This window comes from Barbus barbus, assembly GCF_936440315.1.
Source record: "Barbus barbus genome assembly, chromosome: 13".
In the NCBI taxonomy this organism is placed as follows: Eukaryota; Metazoa; Chordata; class Actinopteri; order Cypriniformes; family Cyprinidae; genus Barbus; species Barbus barbus.
The window spans coordinates 23396178-23417851 of record NC_136741.1 but is presented as its reverse complement, the minus strand read 5'-3'; the positions used below and the strand labels follow the sequence as shown (position 1 = coordinate 23417851).

General features: G+C 37.4%; 2 protein-coding genes across 4 annotated transcripts; one reads left to right on the top strand and one right to left on the bottom strand.

The window, feature by feature from the left end:
- Positions 1-1756: 1756 nt before the first annotated feature.
- Positions 1757-11668, bottom strand: tgfa (transforming growth factor, alpha; the record flags this gene model as incomplete). 3 transcript variants are annotated; one of them, XM_079431146.1, is made up of 7 exons in its annotated part: positions 11194-11668; positions 9146-9239; positions 8847-8987; positions 6820-6934; positions 5780-5929; positions 5214-5323; positions 1757-4318 (listed from the first exon to the last, which is right to left on the bottom strand). In XM_079431146.1, the coding sequence occupies exons 2-7, from the start codon at positions 9231-9233 to the stop codon at positions 4311-4313; spliced, it is 612 nt and encodes a 203-aa protein (XP_079287272.1). In that variant the 5' UTR covers positions 9234-9239; positions 11194-11668. The 3 variants fall into 3 exon arrangements, with proteins under 3 accessions (XP_079287272.1, XP_079287273.1, XP_079287271.1); XM_079431147.1 differs by lacking the exon at positions 9146-9239; XM_079431145.1 differs by lacking the exons at positions 1757-4318; positions 9146-9239 and having other exon boundaries at positions 5170-5323; positions 11194-11652.
- A 1224-nt stretch (positions 11669-12892) lies between these two features.
- On the top strand, positions 12893-21456 carry slc2a11a (solute carrier family 2 member 11a; the record flags this gene model as incomplete). Its single annotated transcript, XM_079431987.1, has 12 exons — positions 12893-12913; positions 13246-13344; positions 17198-17358; positions 17532-17656; positions 17778-17907; positions 18085-18233; positions 18839-19026; positions 19921-20031; positions 20285-20386; positions 20577-20652; positions 21007-21134; positions 21238-21456. 12 exons carry the CDS (start codon positions 12893-12895, stop codon positions 21454-21456), a joined length of 1509 nt encoding a protein of 502 aa, XP_079288113.1.
- Positions 21457-21674: the final 218 nt, after the last annotated feature.

The window sequence follows — 21674 nt, the reverse complement described above, 5'->3', positions numbered from 1 at the left end:
AAACAAAACATGATTTTTGAAAATTCTTAAAAACGGATGTTTTTGCATATTAAATTTTCATATATATACACAGAATGATCAATTGACAAATAATTAATAAATTGATAAGGACGTGTATATAAAGAAATTAATCTATAGTTAAAGATAAAAACGTGTTATTTAATATTTTCTATAAACTCAGCAGAGGGAGCTGTATTAAATGTCTTGTAGTGGACTGAATTCAAGATTCAAGATTTTTTTTATTTGTCGTATACACAATTATACAGGGTATAACCAGCAGTTTTTATTGGCCGAATGAGGGACATTATTAAAGTTGGTGTGACAGTTGTACTTTATGAATTTTCATGGTCCGATAAGCTGAAAGTCGATAAGATGAAAGCCAAACAAAATTATTTATATAATCTAATCATTTGTTTGTTTTTTACATCACTGGCCGAATGAATCAGAATATAAATTATTAAGTGAAATAGTTCAGACAATAAAATAAAGACAATAGGGGTAGTTTCTGTAGTCATTGTTTCAGCGCCGAGGCTGCTGTGGATGGATCACTTAACCCTAATACCCAAATACTCTTATTCCTCCCCATCTGCTCCAGCAGATACCAGCAATGGTTAGACATGAAAAGACTGACAAACTGGGGCAAAAATGGCAAAAAGTAAAATATGAAAATGATTATGCTCTTCAATTATTGTGGAATTTGCATACGATGAGAAGATTATGAAACGAGGGCAAACACCAGCAGGACACAGACGGTGAATTTCCATGTCGTTGTTCCCCGAGTGCTTCCTCAGGCGATGTTCACATAATCGACAACTGAAATGCATCATCTCTTTTGTGTTTCTATCTTGCTGCTCCGTAAGAGTGTTGTGTATATTGCTGGAGTTCCCTCAGCAGAGCGCTTAAAACAAAGCTGGCTTTAGAGGCTCAGCCAGTCGGCTATGAGGGGCTGTGCTGCAATCCAATTGAAAACCTTAATGGGATTGGGAAACCCATCAACAGAGGATCGTGGTAGAAGAAGAAAGGGAGAGGAGATCGAGGTTAAGAGCAGTTAAGATGAAATACAGGAAATACAGATGGAAGAAAGACAAAAATAAAGGCTCCAAAAGTACAGAACGGAACCACTATTTTGGGATCTCCAAAGAACCTTTCAGCAAACAGTTCCACTAGAAAAAAAAAATTATCTTAGCATGAAAAGCATTTTAAATCTAAATAATTTTTTGCCACCATAAGGAACCTTTTGTGCTGTGGAAAAGTTCCATGGATGTTATTAAAGAATCTTTACTGGCATATATCCTGGGGCACTTGAGGGAAATACTACTTGCTTTGTAAATAAATCAAATAGCATAAAATATGTGGAGAGAATTGAAGCTAAAATAGGGATTGAGCACAGAAAGTAAATTACAAGCAAATAAAAAAATAATAAAATACTCACGCAATGTCCATCATGCAGGCACTTTGCATCGTGGTAACTCATGCGTAAGCTTAACTGCTCTCAGCCATGATCTAGGGGCCTTCCCCTCATCTCACAAAAGGTTTAGCCAAACAAACAAATAAATAAATAGGCAAGTAAGTAAATAAAGGAGCTGAGCTTTACCCGCAGCAAAAAGAGCACTATGGCTCTTTGTTTGACCCTTTTAAAATAATCAGATGGAGGATACACATGGACATTGCGGTTTATAACTTGAGTTACTTCATTAAAAGTGTGATGAAACGAGAAATTACGATAGGTAAGAAAGAATCAGGTCCAGTCAAAAATGTGCCGCACTTCGTGATATTTGGAAAAATATGCAAACTTAGACAAAGAGGTCAAAACACTGAACAAAACGTCATACAGCCAAGCATGTGACAGTCTTAATGGAATCATCTAATTCTTACCTTCATGACTGATGATCAGTGATAGTCAAGAAAACACCTCATTCTCCATATACAACCAAAATAATATTTCAACATTATTTACAAAGCATTTTTCCCAACATGAAACAAGACAGTATTTTAAAGAGAATGACGGATGGTGTTTACAGTATATCATACATAAATGTCAATAAATAAGCAGTTAACCAGGTTTAAACAGGATTCAGTTGAAACAAAGCAAAAGATGCAACACTGAGCATCATCTCTAGTCTAAGGCCAATTCATCCGTTAGTCTATGAGTGACATCATCACGGATGACTGCAATTCCACATCTGGAAATTATGCAATGACTGCATGTTACAAAACCTTACTTCACCTTTTTATCCAAAGTACTCTCATAAAGACCAAAACAAAAAACCATTACATTTGATGAATCTGAGGTTTAACACTCAATTACATACTTTTCTGTCACTGCACTCTCATTCACTCATTTTTGTGAATTTTATACACAGTCCTTATACAATCCATCGATCAAATTTGTTTGTTTATATAATACATTTTTATAGTTAAATTACATATCAGGATCAGCCACATAGATCAATAAATAAACTTTGATCAATCATCCTGAATCGGTTCTTTCAGGCTGATCTAAATCATTCACATAGACAGTAACTCAAATGTTGCCCATGCTAACAGCCTAACTGTTTAATTTATCACTTGGATGACTTTTGGTATCATTATATCAAATATTTCATGAATCTTCACACAGTGATCAGACTTCAGTAAATGCTTCCGCGATCTCATAACAGAACACGGCCAGATCTAAGTCCACCAAATCATTTTCTTTTTCTTTTCTTTGTACTAGAGCAGTCATTTGCCAGCTTCCGAGAAGGGGTTTGACTGAATAAAACCTACAATGGCATATTTTATATGTAAACCAGCACCACATTTTGACATTCAACAATCAATCAACATTTGATTTATAACATGAGATTGGCAAAAGCTTTGGGACAGATAAGTCAATGAGAACAAAATGAACATGGATTAAAATATTTCAGTGTAAAAGTTTCCATATATCTTATAAGCATAAGTTGATAAGGACAATGTGCATCAAATTGAATATTATCAATAATGATTTGAGCCTCTGTATGCATATGTGTGCCCTAATAAACATGAAAATGGTGCACTTTAGGATACAGTGAAGTGTTCTTTTCCTCAAGTGAGTCGTTCTACCAACATCCATCATGGAAAACATAAGTGCAGATCTATTGGTGACTATTCACAATGTGTTTGAAATGTGCATCACACAAGTGCACAGTGAAATGTGTGTAATTATGTGATCAGACATGCATGCATCCAATCATATCATATGTGAACATGCAGATGTTATGTGATATACCGTGACTAAAAATAGTGAACATACTGAGGCTCCGTTTACAAACCATTTACCCTACTGATGTTGACAAATCTTAGAGAGCACATTATATGAACAAGCACTTTTTGTGCATGAAGAAAATATCGTGTTGGATTTGTGAATCTATGCATAACTTCAAGTTACATGTCAAAATTGTGAAATTTGTCACTATACATTCCAATATTTTCTATTAAAAAAAACAAAATAAAAGTGTTATAATGTGTAAAAGATATTATTTGTCCCTCAGAGCCGGCTATAGTGTCTTATGTTTGCTGTTAATCTATGAAAAGTTTACATTTTTTAAATAAACATAAGGAGATCAAGCTAAAATAAATTGGTAGAGTCTGTTGTAGTTTTAATATTACTATGCTACCTGACTGACTTAAATGTTAAGTTATCTCCCATTCTTTATCCATTAGCGTGATACAGAACATAATGTGATATTATATCCATGTTAAAAAGTATATAATAAACTACTTTTTAGTGAGTTTCACATCCCATTAATGGCATATTATTAGTGTTTTGCTTATAATAAGAGTATTTTAAAAGAAAAACTGGGAGAGTGTTATCTTGTACATCTATAACGATATTTATAGCTTTAAGATAAGCTCTGTTAGTAAGAATGATTTCTCTAAAACCTCTCTCATAGTTTTCACTTTCAGATCAGTTTTTTTGGCCATCGATCCGTACCTTATTCGAAATGGCCCTGTCTCTACATCACTGGATCCTGTAGTTGAGTTCCATGTAGCTTTTTCGGAGTTCTTCTTTCAGAGTTTCTCAGTTTTTGAGTTCCATCTTTAGCTCTTGTCATTGCTGTTGTTGTTCCAAAAATATCCTTTTTGGAATGACACAGTCTGTCTGAATGTAAAGTTCCATGTTTGATTGAGTCCTCCCACTGCCCATATCGAAATGCTCTCAATATGTGCTGCGTTCACCAGCTGTGCCAGTCTGGGAAACGCAGTCATAGTGAAGTCCAGGTGTAAGATGGAAGATTTTGTGGTCTCGTTTTTACGAGAGCACCTGCGTGAGCTCCAGAAAACGCAGGTCAAACCACTGCATGAGAAAAACACAAATGAAAAATAAAAGCATTACATCATTGCAAGCAATGTAGAAACCTTTTTGTTCACATGATCAAACTACTCCAAAACACTTTACAAATTAATACCTTGTGCGTAAGGAACATTTTCTGATGAGGTGAGAAGACAAGATGGAAGTGGAAGAGAAAATTAACAAAACATACACATATGTAAGACAAACATGACAGTGTTTTTCTTCAAACTGATGACTGATGCAAATGTATTGATATGTTACTGTGGAAAGATTGCCACAGTTCTACCTAACTATTAGAAATGCCTTACGACGCTGACAAAGTATGTGACAACGTCCTGTTGACAAATCTAATTAAAGGTTTGCAATACTCTGTCAACAAGCAGCACTGTGAGCAGACTGGCAGAGATAACGGAGTATTTGTATGGACAAAATTCCAACAATTCCATTTCTAATTGCGGAATTATGTCTGGGGATATTCAGGTCCTCCAGTGATTACACATAATCTGCCCACATACACTCACAACATAACATGAAATATGCTAAGAGGTTAAGGTTTAGATACACTTGACTGAATCATTTTTAAAAATTGTTTAATTTTAAAGCTTTAATTTTTGAAAAGAGGTTTGTAGACGAATATAAATTATTTCTACATATCATAACCTGTATTCATTGACCGTCTTAGGACAGAGTGACAACAGATGGCTAAACTATCATCTTAAACCCTTGAGCAAAGACAAATCATAGGCCATTAAAAGATAAAGGCCTCACACATATGCTGGTCTCAGCATGCAAAACACCCCCTATTGATGATAATAATTAGACACTGCACGACACTTAACACATGACACTACAGCTCAGCAAAAAGTTGTGTAAAAATGGAAAAGTAGCACCAGAATACCTGTTTCTGAGTGACAGCATGATGTCCCACCCGTCAGAATACTCCTAGGCTTCTCCGACCAACACGAAATGGTGTTACCTCGCCCACAACCACCCCGTCTCCACCAACAACTAGAAAGACAATGTGTGAACTCTACAAATGACCTCTTTCTCCTCCACAAAAAAACTGTATTGCACAGTTATTAAACAAAGAGAGATATAAAACCAAATAAATAACCTGCTCTTGGGAAATTATATGCTGGAATACATAACCATATTTTATTACATTCTAAAATGCAATATTAAGCAGCACAAGTGTTTTTAACATTGATAATAATAAGAAATGTTTCCTGAGCATTACATTAGCATATTAGTAGGATTTGTGAAGGATCACGTGACACTGAAGACTGGAGTAATGGCATCTTTGCTTTGACAGTAATAAATTACATTTTAAAATGTATTAAATTAGAAAATAGCTCTTTTAAATTGCAACCATATTTCACATTACAGTTTTACTGTTTTTTAATTTTAAAAGTTAAGCAATACAGATAAATACATTTAAAGGTGTGCTAAATGAATAATACTCACTTTAGTAAAGTGCAGAGCAGCATGAGTAGAACACTGCCCACCACACACAACACCAGCATGGTGGCCACGGTCTGCTGCCTGTGGTTAGACGCCACCACAGCCAAGAGATCTGCATGTTCGCAACGCATACCCACAAAGCCAGGATGACATCTACACAAACAAGACTGATTTATTATAACTGAAAAGGGGGCCTTTATTAAACTAAAGCCAAATATGACAATATGCATGGCAATATATTAGTATATTCAATAGATGTTAGTAAAGCATTTCATCCTAAAATGAGGAATCTGCCAGTATCATGTTCCTAAAATCAATCAAATTCAAATTGACTATAATTCATTTGACATTTTGTGGTGAACTATGACATACGGCTGTGGACATAGAGAAAAGAAAACAATACATTCCCTAACAACAGGAGGACTCATACCAACTCAGACACAAGAACCAACACACAAGCAGTCAAATTTATACACAGAAATGCAATTTAGCAAAGGACAAAACATGCTTGTATCTTGACAAGGACAGCTTAATGAAAACGCTGTCAGCAAGAATTTATCCAAGTCAGTAAACAATCAAAATGCATGTCTGTCCGTTTAGCCATTTAATCTCATTATGTAAAAATATATGATGTTTGACCAGAAAAAAAAAAATACAAATGAGATTTAAAAACAAAAAAAATCTGACCCAAACTACAATCGTAGTAAAAGGATTTCTGGAATCTTTTTTTTTTTTCAGTAATCAAGATACACAGCATTTGATTTCAAATAAAAACTGCCATAGCAATGCTGACTGACAGCATTAAATAAAGCAGCACTTAACCAGTCGCTACAGTCTGAGCAGTCTCTATATAGCGAGTGAAAAATATATGACTGTGTGAACATACAGGTGTTTTGACTCCTTGAAAACAGACTGTTCTTAACCATCAAAAAAAAAAAAAAACTAATGTGAAAATATGGATTGTTAACAGACCCGGGGAAGTCACAATTCAGGAAAAAATCATGAAAAAAACTGTCATAAAAAAGGACAATCTTAGAACTTACACGCATGCAGGTGTTTCCTCCAGTATGAGAAAGCGGCATGTGCCATGAAAACAGAAGTGGCTGTGGGAGTCGGGGCAGTCATCAAAGTGAGAGTGGACAACAGCTGCTATAAATTCTTCAAGAACAAAATAAACAGAAGCTAGGTTTAATATGGATATAAATGACCATTTTTGGATTAATAAAATATAAAGATCTATGCAAAAATTACTTAAAAACATGTTTGCAAATGTTATGCCTGATGACCAATAATAATAATAATAATAATACCGTTGACCAGCATCTCAGTTCATAATAAATTTGTGAACAACACACAAGATGACATCATTACTAATCCCACTTTAACACAAACAGAACAGAATAACCTTTATTATTATTATAAGAATTACAGAACCTCAGACATTTTGATCTTCTTAGAAGGACAATACACACAAAGTGTATTCAAATACAGACATCTGTTTCCACATCTCACTCACTGAGATAAAATGCGGGAAAACATCTCTCTCACAATATGCATCAGTTCATTTAGATATAGTCTTACTTTAAGTGTGTTCGGATCTATGGGGACTTATAAAGGTATTCTGGAACGAGCAAAGTATGGCACGGGCCGTCTAGAATATTAGTCAATCGCCTCTGTCTAATGACCAAGACTGACGAGTTTGTGAATATGAGATCCGTATACCGGCCGGTATGAGACTCAAGTGTTATAGGAATAAAATTAATGAGATTCAATACGATTAAAGAGCGAAATAGAATAATCAAATGTGAGGATAATAATAATAATTAGAAATGAACAAACAACCAGTTGGCATTTCAACCTAAATTCGAGGTCATAATAAAATGGAGTCAGATTAGATCATAAAATAGAGTCAAATTAGAGTTTAATTTAAATTAAATAACTTTGTGCTCCGAAAAGACTGAACACGCAGGAAACCTTCATCCACCACGGGATACCTCCATTGCACCAATTCGTGGACCTTACAATTATCATCAAAGCTAGAGCCAAATTAGTGATGTTTTGTGGAAGGCACTGGTGGAAACCGAAGAAGTGGAAGGATTCCAAGACATTCCAAGTTCTCAGCCAATCAGAATTATAGGATTTTATATTATCTGGAAGATCACAGCCCTTTGGATTTAATATTTTCAAGACTTGCCAGTTTCTCAGACTCTATCCTCCCTAAGGCACACTTCTGCTTTTAACATGGTATAAGACAAGAAAAAGCAAGACTTAGCCAGGACTTCCGGTCAAGATCTGAGGGGCTCTCTTGAAATTGACAGATTCCCATTTCTAATCATTGTGAGCTTTGTCTACAGAAGGTATTTACATTGGATAAAAACTGTCTGCAGTATAATGAATAAAAAAGCTAATTTTAATGGACAATGATTAAAATCTTCTTTGTGTTAGCAGCCTAATATTACTATGTGTCCCCTTCTAACATTTTTTATGAATTGAGGACAAAATAGAATCTAAAAGGTTTTGTGTTTTTTTTTTTTAAACATAAGAAAAAAAATGTAGGATGGGGACTTGGTTCTATCCATGGGTTGTTGATGGAACTTTGACATGTGGCCGTTGCACTGAAAAATAAATGCACGGTTGCAGTTGATTGTTGAGGGGCAGGGTTTAAGCGGGAAAACTGATTGGAGGTGTCTGGCATACATCACCAAAGAGAAGTCTGTCATTCCCATGGGAAGATCAAGTTTTAACACTTTGATTAAACATTACAAAACATTACAAAAAGAAAAAACATATACATAGATGCATGGATACATAAGATCGTTCACAATAAGATCTATATTGGTCAACCTCTGGACAGCAAACTAATTATTATATAATCCTAAATATGTTAATTTTATATAAATTAAATATTTTCTTTTTAACATCTATAAGGCTGCAGTCTAATATTTACTATATAATTATATTCCACATTCATGGAATATATGAATTCTTATTCAGAAAAATACACATTGGATTTCAGTCTATGAAAGCCAAAATGAGCTGAGCATAAAGGAAAAAGGTAGACAGAGCATACTTTTGACACGTGTAGTAGTAGTGGTTGTCGTCGTGCTGGTGGAGGTTGTTGTGGTAGTGGTGGTAGTTGTAGTTGTGGTGGTTGCAATGGTCGTTGTTGAGGTAGAATTCTCTTGCACCTGCCCATATGTAAAAAGGGAGCCTACAAATCAAACAGCAAGCACATATTCAAAAACAATAGCACTACAATTTAACGCTAATATTGCTGAGAACAGCTAAGTAGATTAGAATGAGGTGTTCAAAACTATTCAAATACAACTGCTACTGACTCTGTGAAATCTAGTATTGTGAACACCTTACCCAAATGTGAATATGAGGATCCAACAAAGTCAAAAATTGCCAGACTCATGACCGTTACAGCAAAGAGAACACAGCGGAACAACAGCATCACACACTAGAGAGAAAAAGGCTTGAGTGGCGTCCAGCGCAAATGAGTAATAGCTACTTAAAACCCACTTGCTTTAGACTCAGAGATCAATTAAAATGCCCTAGAACATCAGTGGGAGTAACTGACTTCTGACCTTCAGTCTATTTTAAGAGCTGCTAGAGAAAGACTGGGTTAAGATATATTAAAGTGGATTTGTGATGCGGATCTCTCCGCATACACAGGTAAGACACTGCCGAAGGAATCTTTGTCATGGCGTGCTTAATACACTAGTACATTTACAGAAAATGGCAGAACCACCACAAATCACAAAATGTATCGCTCTGCTCCAAAAGTTACCTAGCAAAAGATATTTAAGGCATGATATATGTGTAGAATTGCACTGCAATGAGCTCAGGGAAAAAAAAATCCAACATGACAGGTGAGTTAAAAAAAATGTTTATTGCAAATAAACTTAATTTAATCAATACTGAATGTTCTGATATGCTTATAAGAGTATTGTGCCATTAGCGTAGCAATATACTAATGCCAAACTACTGAAAACAATTAGTCGAGCAACTCTTGCAGAGAGCTATCTGTATAGGGGTTAGAATTGCTGTCTACATCGTGTGTTCCAAATCATAAGGTTCCATGATGGTTAGGACGGAGGCAGCTGTCTATGTAGGCAGAAGACTGTGATGCAGCACATTCCATTTTTGTTTCTCAAACTTTTTCACAATGGGCTGTCAATTTGACATGTTAATGTGGGTTTAATTCTGTTGAAAAATGTCACTAAATAAACATACTTAAGGCCTCTCAATCGATTTTGTGTTAAATGCTATTCTTATTAATAGTCCCGAGTTTGAGTTAATTTCACACTTAAATTGGTTAAATGTATATGTAGGCCAATATGTTTGACGTTCAAGTTACATTAAGTTTTTGACATCGGTTTTATTTGTCTTTTGATGTCAATCTGATGTCTTTTCATTGTACCAAAATCACTTACTGAGATAATGGGACATTAATTACTGGAAACCTTGCCTATATCCTTGAAGAATAAAACAGCTGCTTGCAATACAGATACAATCACAGTAGCTTTTTATGGAGCATCAAGTCAAGTCAAATTTATTTGTAAAATTGTTTTTTCAAGAAAGTCGTACTGTTATGTCAATGCTTTACCATAGAGCATCCTGCATCAGGCAGGTTTAAAAATGCCCAGTCATGATGTAATGCATAAACATTTGCTTAATATTAAAAGCACAGAAAGCAACAACACACATGATGTCCAGCTGATTTAAAAATTCCTTCAATCTTTACAGACTTTCTCTCACTGAATCTGTTTGCGGAGTTAAGAACTTGCCTTCATTGTAGAAACATAGCCATAAAAGAGAGCTAAAGAATGGCTCTATATTTAAACTAAGCTCTGTTAACCTTGTTAATGACAGGAGCAAGACTACTGAGCCAAAGAAAAGCAAACCACGGTTTCTTCAGTGCCTTGGATAAACACTGACAGCACATTCTTCATACTACCAAGCTAAAAAGCTGTTCAACAAAACAGAATAATTATATAACATTAGTCTGTCATTACTAGTTATGAGAATGAAACGGTGGGTGTCAAGAGAGAAGTGGACCACTAATATTATTGTTTTTTATACTGATGACTAGAGTGTCAAATCATGATGCTAAAACTAGGCTATATATAATATATAAAGCACTACTGGAAAATCACATGCACAACATAAAATAACTGTAAAAGCTTTATTCAGAGCTCTCAGATTCAGTTCAAACTCTGAATAAAAAAATAATTTGATAGTTTGACCAAGTTTCCACTTGAGGCAATGTGGGCTATTTAGGCTAAACTTTTTCATACGTTTAACTCTAATATTTTGGTTCATTAATTAAGGTATAATTTACATTTCAGAGTTACTTAATAAAAATAATGCCAGTAAACTGAATGAAAAGAACATCAAACACATTTACTCACCGGTGAGAAGGAATATTGTATCCCAAAAAGCACGATACATCATTATAAGGCGTTTGTGTGACTCGCAGCGTCGTCTCTTATTTTAAAACATTTATCTTTGCCAACACAGATGGAGACACGCTCGTATTCTTTAGATTAGCTAATATTATTGATAGTCCATTGCACAGGTTATAAATCTGACTTCCATAGTAAACCGGTGTGCATCTTTCTTCATAGTTTCATGTGTCCTACTCGACAAAAGACGCCATGCGTCGACTCAAGTATTTTGAACTTGACGTTAAACTTGATCAACGCCGTTTTACCACAGAGGTCATATGAAGCCTTCTCTATATAATTTTTTTCTAATTCACTATCATGATAAAGATAAGTGGTAAAACAATGTTAACTACAAAACCACATTATTACTAATCACTCCTAGCACAGAACCCTCTCCGCACCCTCGACATCCTTCTGTTGTGCGTGCGCGCGCTCGTGTGAGTTAAAGAGAGGCGTGCGTCGTTGGAGATCTGATAGTGTTGTAACATATTTTGTTTACACCTGTTTAACTGTTTTTTTTCTCGATGTAAGTGATGTAATATTTATTTACCTTTTTTAACTATGTAAAAAATTACATTGCTTTAATATTTAGAACTAAATACAGAGTGAAATTTTAAAATTATTATTAAACGTTTACTAAAAATGCGTGAGATACAGCGCCTTATTATTGGTCAGTTATTTCTTTAGAGGCAGTAGGGTCCTGGTTACACTGACCTGGCAACATCTTATATCCTATATTTCTATTGTCACATGTGTTAGATGTGGCGTGGCTTCTTTTAATCCACTCCCACAGGTAGGCATATTGCCTTACCTGGTTAAAAATGATTCCTCAAGATTGGACTGATTTTAGTGGTCTGCTGTTACAACACATAAGGGGAAGAACCCAAATGTCCATAGAGGTCTTAGATCAGTCATGCATTTCTTTGTGTTACCTAAACTGATCTCAAGAGCATTTTCTCAGCTGATCCAAAATATGTGCTAAAAGTTAATTTATTCATAGGTCGACCAAAACCAAGCTTTTACATATTCCTTAAACTTTGCTGTTACAGTGCAAAATGCAAGAGTGTCAAAATATGATAATGTTATGCTGCCCCCTAACGGAATGAATGGATAGTCTTAATATTTTTACTGCTGTTCTATGCTGTGATACCATAAATATTTAATAAGTAGCCTACATGTGATGATTGAATGTGAAACAAGCTAATAAATAAATAATAACACGTAAATATTCTGTTTTACAGTAGGCTACCTACAGTTATATTTATATTCCGATAGGTGGAGTTCAACTACAGTTTAATTCGATCTCATTTTCTTTCAAATGGATTTGAACTTTTAAGTGGACACAGTGCCAATGTATAGTTAGTAAAGGGCAGATTAGTTTAATTCAACAGGAGTTCTCAAGAGAATTCGAAAATCTTTTACAACATTGTTTTATCTAGCCAAGAGGACGCTTGGTTAAACTATTCTGAGGTTACTTATTATTGGCTGTAACATTTGTAGACGTGTGTCATAGTCTCGAACTCTCTTTTCTACGCACATTTCTCAGAGCATCTGTGTCTCATTTAATGGCGAGCACAAACTGACAACTACCTTTTTTATTCTTGGATTTCATCCTCTGGATTATTTTTCTCAAAGCAATATTAGTACATATAAAGAGGACAGCATGACCACAAAGGAGAAGAAGGTATGTTTATGTCCTTTTGCTGGTGTTCTTTTTTAGTCCGATTTTTGTTTTTAAATTAAATAAATAAGTAGTGAGTTTCACTGTAAAGTCATATGTAACTGCTACTAGTAATGACAATTGAATAAAATATTATTAAAAAAATACATTTCAAATTAATTTGTGGAGCACATCAAGAGACTCAAAATCCTTTATTGGTTCATACATAACATCATATGTTGACACTTAATGTTTAATAGTAATTTAATAATTTAATTGGTTTGTTGTGAAGTTGATTTGTTTGTTTTGTTGCCTAGAAGTGCATTAAATGACTGTTTTATGATTTGTCTAATCAGGGTCATGCATACACTTTGGTATTAATGGTGACCTCTACAGCTATTGGGGGAACTCTACAATATGGATACAACCTGGCCATAATGAATGCACCGACTGTTGTAAGTGTTTCATTGAGTTTGTGTTTGTGAAAGAGTACACATTTTTACATTTATGTCATAGCCTGTTAGTGTTGTGAAGGACCAGACTGGGTTGGATCCATTTACAGCTTTATTTAAGAATGGTCAAACAGGCAGCGTCAAATACCAGCAAACAGAGCAATAGAGGCAAGGCAGAGACAGAGTCGAGAGTCAGGCAGAGAGTCGAGGCAGGCAGCAAGAAACAGAGTCCAATAAACAATCCGGGTCGGAGTAGGTAGCGAACAATCAGCAAGGTAAACAGTCCAAGGTCGAGAGGTATAAATCAAACACGGGTAATAAACGCTCAGTAGTGACAGCCGGTGCAAATCAAGACTTCGCAGTGAAGTGGTGTGTGAGAGTGGCTTATATGTGTGTGTAAATGAGATGCAGGTGTAGAGTGCAATCAGTCCCAGGTAAGAGGCATGATGGGAAATTGAGTTCAAATGAGAGAGTTAATATTCGGGAGATGGATCCCTCTGGTGGTGCGAGGGAGGCGGTGCAGGAACCTCCTCTGTAACAGAGCCCTCCCCCTACGAGCGGCTCCTGATGCGTGGAGGCAAGCGACGCCAGGGTCTTCCTCGAGGTCGAGGGGATGGCTTCTTTCTCCGGGTGGGTCTGGTGAAATTCCTCAGTGAGTGTGGGGTCTAGGATATCCCCTGAATTGACCCAGGACCGCTCCTCCGGACTGAACCACTCCCAGTCAACCAGGTACTGGAGTGTACCCCCCCCCCCCCCCCCCCCCCCCCCCCCCCGGCGTCTGGAGTCGAGTAGCTCGTGAACACGATACGCCTCCTCGCCGTCAATCAGGATGGGGTTGTGTCTGTTAACAGAGTAGGCCACCAGAAGCGGTTTTTGAGGAGCTGTGTCGTGGCCGTGATTCCGGGATTACCTGAGCTGGGTGTTGTGTGTACCTGGGGGATGAGTTGTTGACGAAGAGTTTCTGGAACATAAGTGAGGTTGGCTGGACATTCGGCGGGAGGTGGTTCCTGAAGATTCAATTGCTCGATTTCTGTCATGATATCCCACTGTACCGGGGCCACAAGCAGATTCTCAGGAATAATGTTTTCAGAGGTAGATGTGCGAGTTGACTCCTCTGTTTGGCGAGAGAGAGCGTCGTCTTTAATGTTCTTGGAACCTGGTCTGTATGTCACCGAGAAGCGAAATCTCGTGAAGAACAAGGCCCACCTGGCCTGACGAGGGTTTAAGCGTTTGGCAGAGCGGAGATATTCAAGATTCTTGTGGTCTGTGAGGACAATGAATGGATGCGTTAATCCCTTCAGCCACTGCGCCTACCCCTGTGTTGGAGGCGTCGACCTCTATGATGAATTGCCGTTCGGGATCTGGGTGTCGTAGAATGGGGGCCGAAGTGAATCTGGTTTTCAGTTCGTCGAAGGCCTGACGTGATTCTGTGGACCAACTTAGACGGGCTGTGTGACGTTTAGTCATGGCGGTTAAAGGAGAGGCAATGACACTAAAGTTCCTAATGAAACGTCTATAGAAATTAGCGAAACCCAGGAAACGTTGTAGTTCCTTGACTGTTTGAGGTAGAGGCCAATCCAAGACCGCGCTGACCTTCTTCTCATCCATGGCTACCCCCTCTTGGCTGATCATGTATCCCAGAAATGATGTGCTTGTCTGATGAAATTCACACTTTTCAGCTTTGGCATAGAGTTGGTGTTGGATGAGACGTTTCAAAACTGACCGGATGTGGTGAATGTGTTCTTCCATGGTGTTTGAGTAGATCAAGATGTCATCGATGTACACGATTACCCATCTATATCTAGCGTGTCTCTGAAGATGTCGTTCATGAAGGATTGGAATACTGAAGGACTGTTGGCTAGTCCGAAGGGCATAACTAAGTACTCATAGTGCCCGCTAGTGGTGGAGAATGCGGTCTTCCATTCATCACCCTCTCGAATGCGAATCAGGTTATAGGCATTGCGCAGGTCTAACTTTGTATAATACTTGGCCCGATGAAGCTGTTCTAAGGCGGCTGGAACTAAAGGCAATGGGTATCGAAATTTGACAGTGATGTCGTTCAGGCCGCGATAATCAATACTTACTTACTTATGTCATTTAGCAGACGCTTTTGTCCAAAGCGACTTACAAATAAGAAAAAGTAACTAAAACTAAAAAGTTACAACTCTATAAATACTATCTACCCACATATTTAAGAAAATAAAGAAATTAAATAAAATTAACACATGCATATAACAACAACATTTCAATAATAAACATATCAATGAAAAAATTAAATAAAAAGCTACTACTATCCCTTGCCGGTGTCCCTGCCCGGTGGAGTCGCACGGTAGAGTCAATGGTCTTTACACTCTTTGGTCTTCACACTAAGAGGGCTTCACATGACGGCTGCCGCGGTATAATAACAAGATACACGATACAGTACGAGACCAAACGCGATTTCAGCAACTCTCATCCAATACATGGCCGCAAGCCTCCATCTTTCTTCTTCACGAAGAAGAAACTGGCTGACGCTGGAGAGGTTGACGGTCTAATGAATCCTTTGGCTAATTCCTCTTCAATGTAGTGTTTCATAGCTTCGGATTCGGGCTGAGACAGAGGGAAGATTCGTCCCCTAGAAGGTGTGGTTCTGGGCATGAGTTCAATGGTGCAATCAACTGAGCGATGTTCAGGTATTTGAGATGGTTTTCTCTTGCTGAAGGCTTCAATGATATCAGAGTACTCAGAAGGCACATTCAATTTATCAGGATCTGGAATGGGGGAGTCAGGGGTATAACTGTGAACTCGGGAACTCTGAAAAAGAATAGTGGGGCGTGGCTCGAGTAGAGCGTCGTGAACGGATTAAGTTATCAATCTGAATGGCGAGATCGATGAATTGATTCAAACTTTTCCCCTCATCTCGGCATGCCAGTTCGGATTGCAATTCCGTGGTTAATCCCTTTCGAAACAGAAGTTTCAGTGTGTCCTCTACCCAGGTGGTTTGAGCAGCGAGAGTGTGGAAAGAGAGAGCGAACTCGGCGGCCGATCTTCTTCCTTGAGAAAGGGTTAGTAATTGCTCACCGGCGTTTCCCTCTTCGGTGGGATGTTCAAACACTTCACGAAACTGCTGGAGGAAAGCCTCAAAGGTGGGAAATTAGGACCCATCCGTCCTCCAGACTGCTGTAGCCCACTCCACCGCTTTCCCGGTGAGTATTGAACAAACAAAAGCTATACGGCTTGATTCTGAGGGGTATAATGACGGCTGCTGGCTGACGAAGAGTGAACATTGCAGTAGGAAACCTTTGCATTTGGTGGGAGTTCCATCAAACGTTTCTGGGAAAGCAAGTCGAGAGCTGACTGGAGAGGACCAGACTGGGTTGGATCCATTTGCAGCTTTATTTAAGAATGATCAAACAGGCAGCGTCAAATACCAGCAAACAGAGCAATAGAGGCAAGGCAGAGACAGAGTCGAGAGTCAGGCAGAGAGTCGAGGCAGGCAGCAAGAAACAGAGTCCAATAAACAATCCGGGTCGGGGCAGGTAGCGAACAATCAGCAAGGTAAACAGTCCAAGGTTGAGAGGTATATATCAAACACGGGTAATAAACGCTCGGTAGTGAGAGCCGGGGCAAATCAAGACTTTGCAGTCAAGTGGTGTGTGTGAGTGCCTTATATGTGTGTGTAAATGAGATGCAGGTGTAGAGTGCAATCAGTCCCAGGTAAGAGGCATGATGGGAAATTGAGTTCAAATGAGAGAGTTAATATTCGGGAGACAGATCCCTCTGGTGGTGCGAGGGAGGCGGTGCAGGAACCTCCTCTGTAACAGTTGTCTCTGTGTCTGATAATTATCTTTTTTCTGTTCTGCGTTCCTTCCTGCAGTTCATTCAAAACTTTGTCAATGAGACATTTCTGGAGCGATGGGGAATACAGTTGGCGGTTTATGAGGTCACACTGATATGGACTTTTATAATTTCCATTTTCTCACTGGGCGGCTTTATTGGGGCCCTGATAGCAGGGCCAATGTCAGTACGTTTCGGGAGGTATGGTTAATCTTGTTGTTATACAGTATAATTTACATGTTAAAGTTCATGTTCCATGCAAATTGTTTTATTTATATTTATTTATATTTGATTATTTAAATGTAAAAAAAATTGTAAACTTTAAATAAGTAATAAATCTTTACAGTATGCCCTGTTATGTTCTTGTTTCCAAGAAAGAAGACTATGTTGCTGAACAATGTCTTTCTCTTATCAAGTTCATTGCTTGCATTGTTAAGCCGAACAGCAAAATCATTTGAGATGATTATCATCTCCAGATTTTTGGTTGGCATAAATGCAGGTACTGTGTATATATTTTACCTGCAAATGCAGTTTCGTTAATGGACCCTTTATATTTTGCCATTGAAATTGCTAGTTTCTTCCTGGTATTATTATAAACCATCTTCTCTGTTTCTATTCAGGCATCAGTATGAATGTACAGCCCATGTATTTTGGTGAAAGTGCACCAAAGCACTTACGAGGGGCTGTGTCCCTGTCCTCAGCTGTCTTCACTTCTTTTGGCCTGGTGTTGGGACAGGTGGTCAGTCTGAAGTATGTTATATATTTGATGCATCTCTTACGATGCTAATGAGAGCAATTACCATTGCCTTATGCAATGTAAAGAATGTTTTTTTATTTATGAGGTGCACTGAAAATACGTAACATGCCAATGTTATTTTTTTCTCAAATTAAATAGACAACCATGACTGAAATTACTGATTTTTTCAGAGAGTTGTTAGGTAGTGAGCCGTGTTGGCAGTACTTATTGGCCAGTAATGCTATCCCAGGCTTCATCCAACTTCTCACCTTGCCATGGTTTCCAGAAAGTCCCCGCTACCTCCTCATTGACTGTGGAGACAAAGAGGCCTGCGTAATGGGTATGAGAGCATGAGTTTTAAGTATTGGTGCAGTTATACTGTATATTGCTATATTCTTTGCAATGCAGAGTATGATAGCCTCACTGAAGTCTACACTCTTGAAAAGTAAAGGTTCTTTTTTTTGGCATCTAAGGTTCTGTGAAGAACTTTTAACATCCATGGAACCTTTCAAATGCACAAAAGGTTCTTTATAGTGGAAAACAGTTCTTTAGATTACAAACCAGCTCAAACCCAGTTTATAACCAACTCAGGACCAGTTTAACCAGCTCAAATCAGCTGCCATGCTTCAAAACATACCTAACCAGCATATGCTGTTTTTTTCAATAGGGTGCTCACTGAAAAGTTCTTTGGGGAACCTTTATTTTTAAGAGTGTACAGATAAAACAATATTATATGTACTATAATAACTTTTAACACGTTTAAAGGGATAATTCAAATTCTTTCCCAGAATGTCAAAGCCGCTTTTGGCCATACAATGAAAGTAATACATTCGCTTTTTTTTGGATAGAAAAAATAGTACAAAATATCAGATATCTCCTATTGTGTTTTACAACGCATGTAATTCTCACGCATGATTATATACATTAATCATGTTTGTTTCACAGCACTGCAGCGTCTGCGAGGCTGTGAGGTACAGAGAGAAGAGATGGATGAGATTCTGCAGGAACAGAATGAAACAAAGGGAGAACGTGCCAAACAGCCGTGGGAGCTCTTCACTGACCGCAGCGTCCGCTGGCAGCTCATCACTGTGGCGGTCCTGAGCAGTGCCATGCAACTGTGCGGCAATGACTCGGTGAGACCCTGCCTCTGTCCAATTCTGTGTCATTATATCTTTGGCTCTTAGCCGATCATGAGAATAAATGCTTGTTGCAGGGTTTATGTTAATATTGGAAGGAGTCTTCATAATTCTAGGGGATAAAAATGCATGCAAACAGACACAAAGCACTTATCAGAAGTTAAAATAGATCCATGTCTTAACTAATCAGGATTCTTTGATAAATATAAAGTTCAAAAAATGTACATAACACTGTTTCCACAAAACTATTAAGCAGCACAACTGTTTTCAAAACACCAAATCAACATAGTGTGATTTCTGAAGGATCATGCGACACTGAAGACTGGAGCAATGGCTGCTTAAAATTCAGCTTTGCCATCGCAGGAATTAATTACATTTTATAAGATATTTTAAATATATTAAAATAAAAACAGTTGTTTTAAATTCCAATACATTTTACTATGTTATTATTTTACTGTATCAAATAAATGTAGCCTTGGTAAGCATTAAAAGATCTTATGAATAGTAATATAATTATATATATAAGAATAAGTATATAATTTTTATCTTTAAAAATGCTTTTAATATTATATATTCACTTCTAATATTGTGATAGACAATATTAGAAGTGAACATTTATTTAGTAAATTCTCTTAATTGTTACCTGTTAAAAACCATAGAAAAACATATTTGATTCTTTCCTGTAAATTAAATAAGGAACTAAAATAGCAAATGACTAATTGACTTGCCTTGCATAAAGCTTTGGTAAATCTCTCCTGTACATAACACTTTTTTACATAACTCAAAATGCTTCAGAAGGATTTCAAGTGTTAGTGCTGGTGTGTGTGTGTGTGTGTGTGGTTTGCACACTCAGAAATTACAAAGATTAAGGACCATTTTTTCAATCCTCAGATTTACTTCTATGCTTCATATGTGTTCCAAGAAGCGGGTATATCTGCAGGACAGATCCAATATGTGACCATTGGCACCGGGATGTGTGAATTCACCGCTTGCATTCTATGTGTGAGTCTTCCATTCATCTGTTATCAATTATGTAACTGTCCCAGAACTATACCGGCAATCCTTTGACCCACTTGCATAGTTTGAGTGATCTAATTCACCCTGAATACTAGGCTGATCAGTCAGGACTGGACAAAAATTTAGCTAAGACATAATCTGTTCGGAGGACCTAGATTACCATTTTAATAGTGTAACTGAATACTGAATAATTTCTGTGTAGAATGACATGGCCATACGTGATTTTAAATCTGTGCAGAACCTGTTGATAGAAAGGTTGGGTAGAAGGCTGATGTTGATGGGCGGCTATGTTCTTATGACAGGATGGGCTGTAGTCTTCACTGTAGCTCTTTCACTTGAGGTGTGTATTATTCAATACATTACCCCTCTTTCCCTTTACCAGTGCACACACACCATCACGTGGAATGTTATGTAAAAGCTAATGTCTAACCCCAAAGTGATAATGTCCAACTTTAACTTTATTGTCATCTACAATGTTCAACTTTGTTTAACTATGTCTTTTACCTCTGGTTTTACCTTTCACCCAATAGAATATGGTTACCTGGATGCCTTACCTGAGCATGACCTGCATCTTCACCTACATTCTCAGCTTTGGCATGGGACCAGGTGAACTACAACACCCTGACATACAGTGCATAGTATATATATATATATATATATATATATATATATATATATATATATATATATATATATATATATATATACCCTGTTGAAAAAAACCAGCATATGCTAGTTAGGTATGTTTTGAAGAATAGGTTCTGGTTTGAGAGGGTTTAAGCTGGTCCTTAACAACTAACTCCTGCTCAGGTCCAGCTTAGGATCAGCACATGACCAGCTTAAACCAGCTCAAACCAACAGCCATGCTTCAAAACATACCTAACCAGCATATGCTGTTTTTTTCAATAGGATAATGTAACCAATTCTATAGTGTTCCAATTTCTTTTTTTCATACGGTAGCTGGGGTAACTGGAATCCTCCCTACAGAGATTTTTAACCAAACATCACGTCCTGCCGCCTACATGACCGCTGGCTCTCTAATGTGGCTGAACCTTTTCATTATCGGGATGATCTTCCCTTTCCTTGTGGTGAGAACTCGAAAAAAATCCTAATATCTGACATATTTGACAAAATACCCATTAAGAATAGGATTTCCTTTCTTCTGAATGTCCTCTGTGTTTGTTTTTGCAGAGCGGTTTAGGACAGTATTGCTTTGTGCCATTTGGGACTGTGTGCCTCTTGACTGCTTTATATATTCAAATGGTTCTACCTGAAACCAAGGGAAAGACCCTATCGATGATCAATAAAGAGTTTCACAGACTCAACTACCGTGGACAGGCGAAGATGGATATAGAAGGAAAACAAGCTCAGTACCAACTAGGGGAAATCTTTCATTCCACTGCCTTATAAAGTGTTAAATATTCTCACCAACTAAATTAATATTTTTTGAAAAATATATTTAAAATGATGCCTTAACTCTTCCTCACCCTGCAGTAAGTTTACATCTTTGTACATGCATTACTTGGTGATTAAAAATTGTATTCTGCATCACTTGACTGACTTGCTTTGCTTACTTGATTCATCCATTAGTCATGCATTACCATCTCACGTTATTTAAGAATAAGATA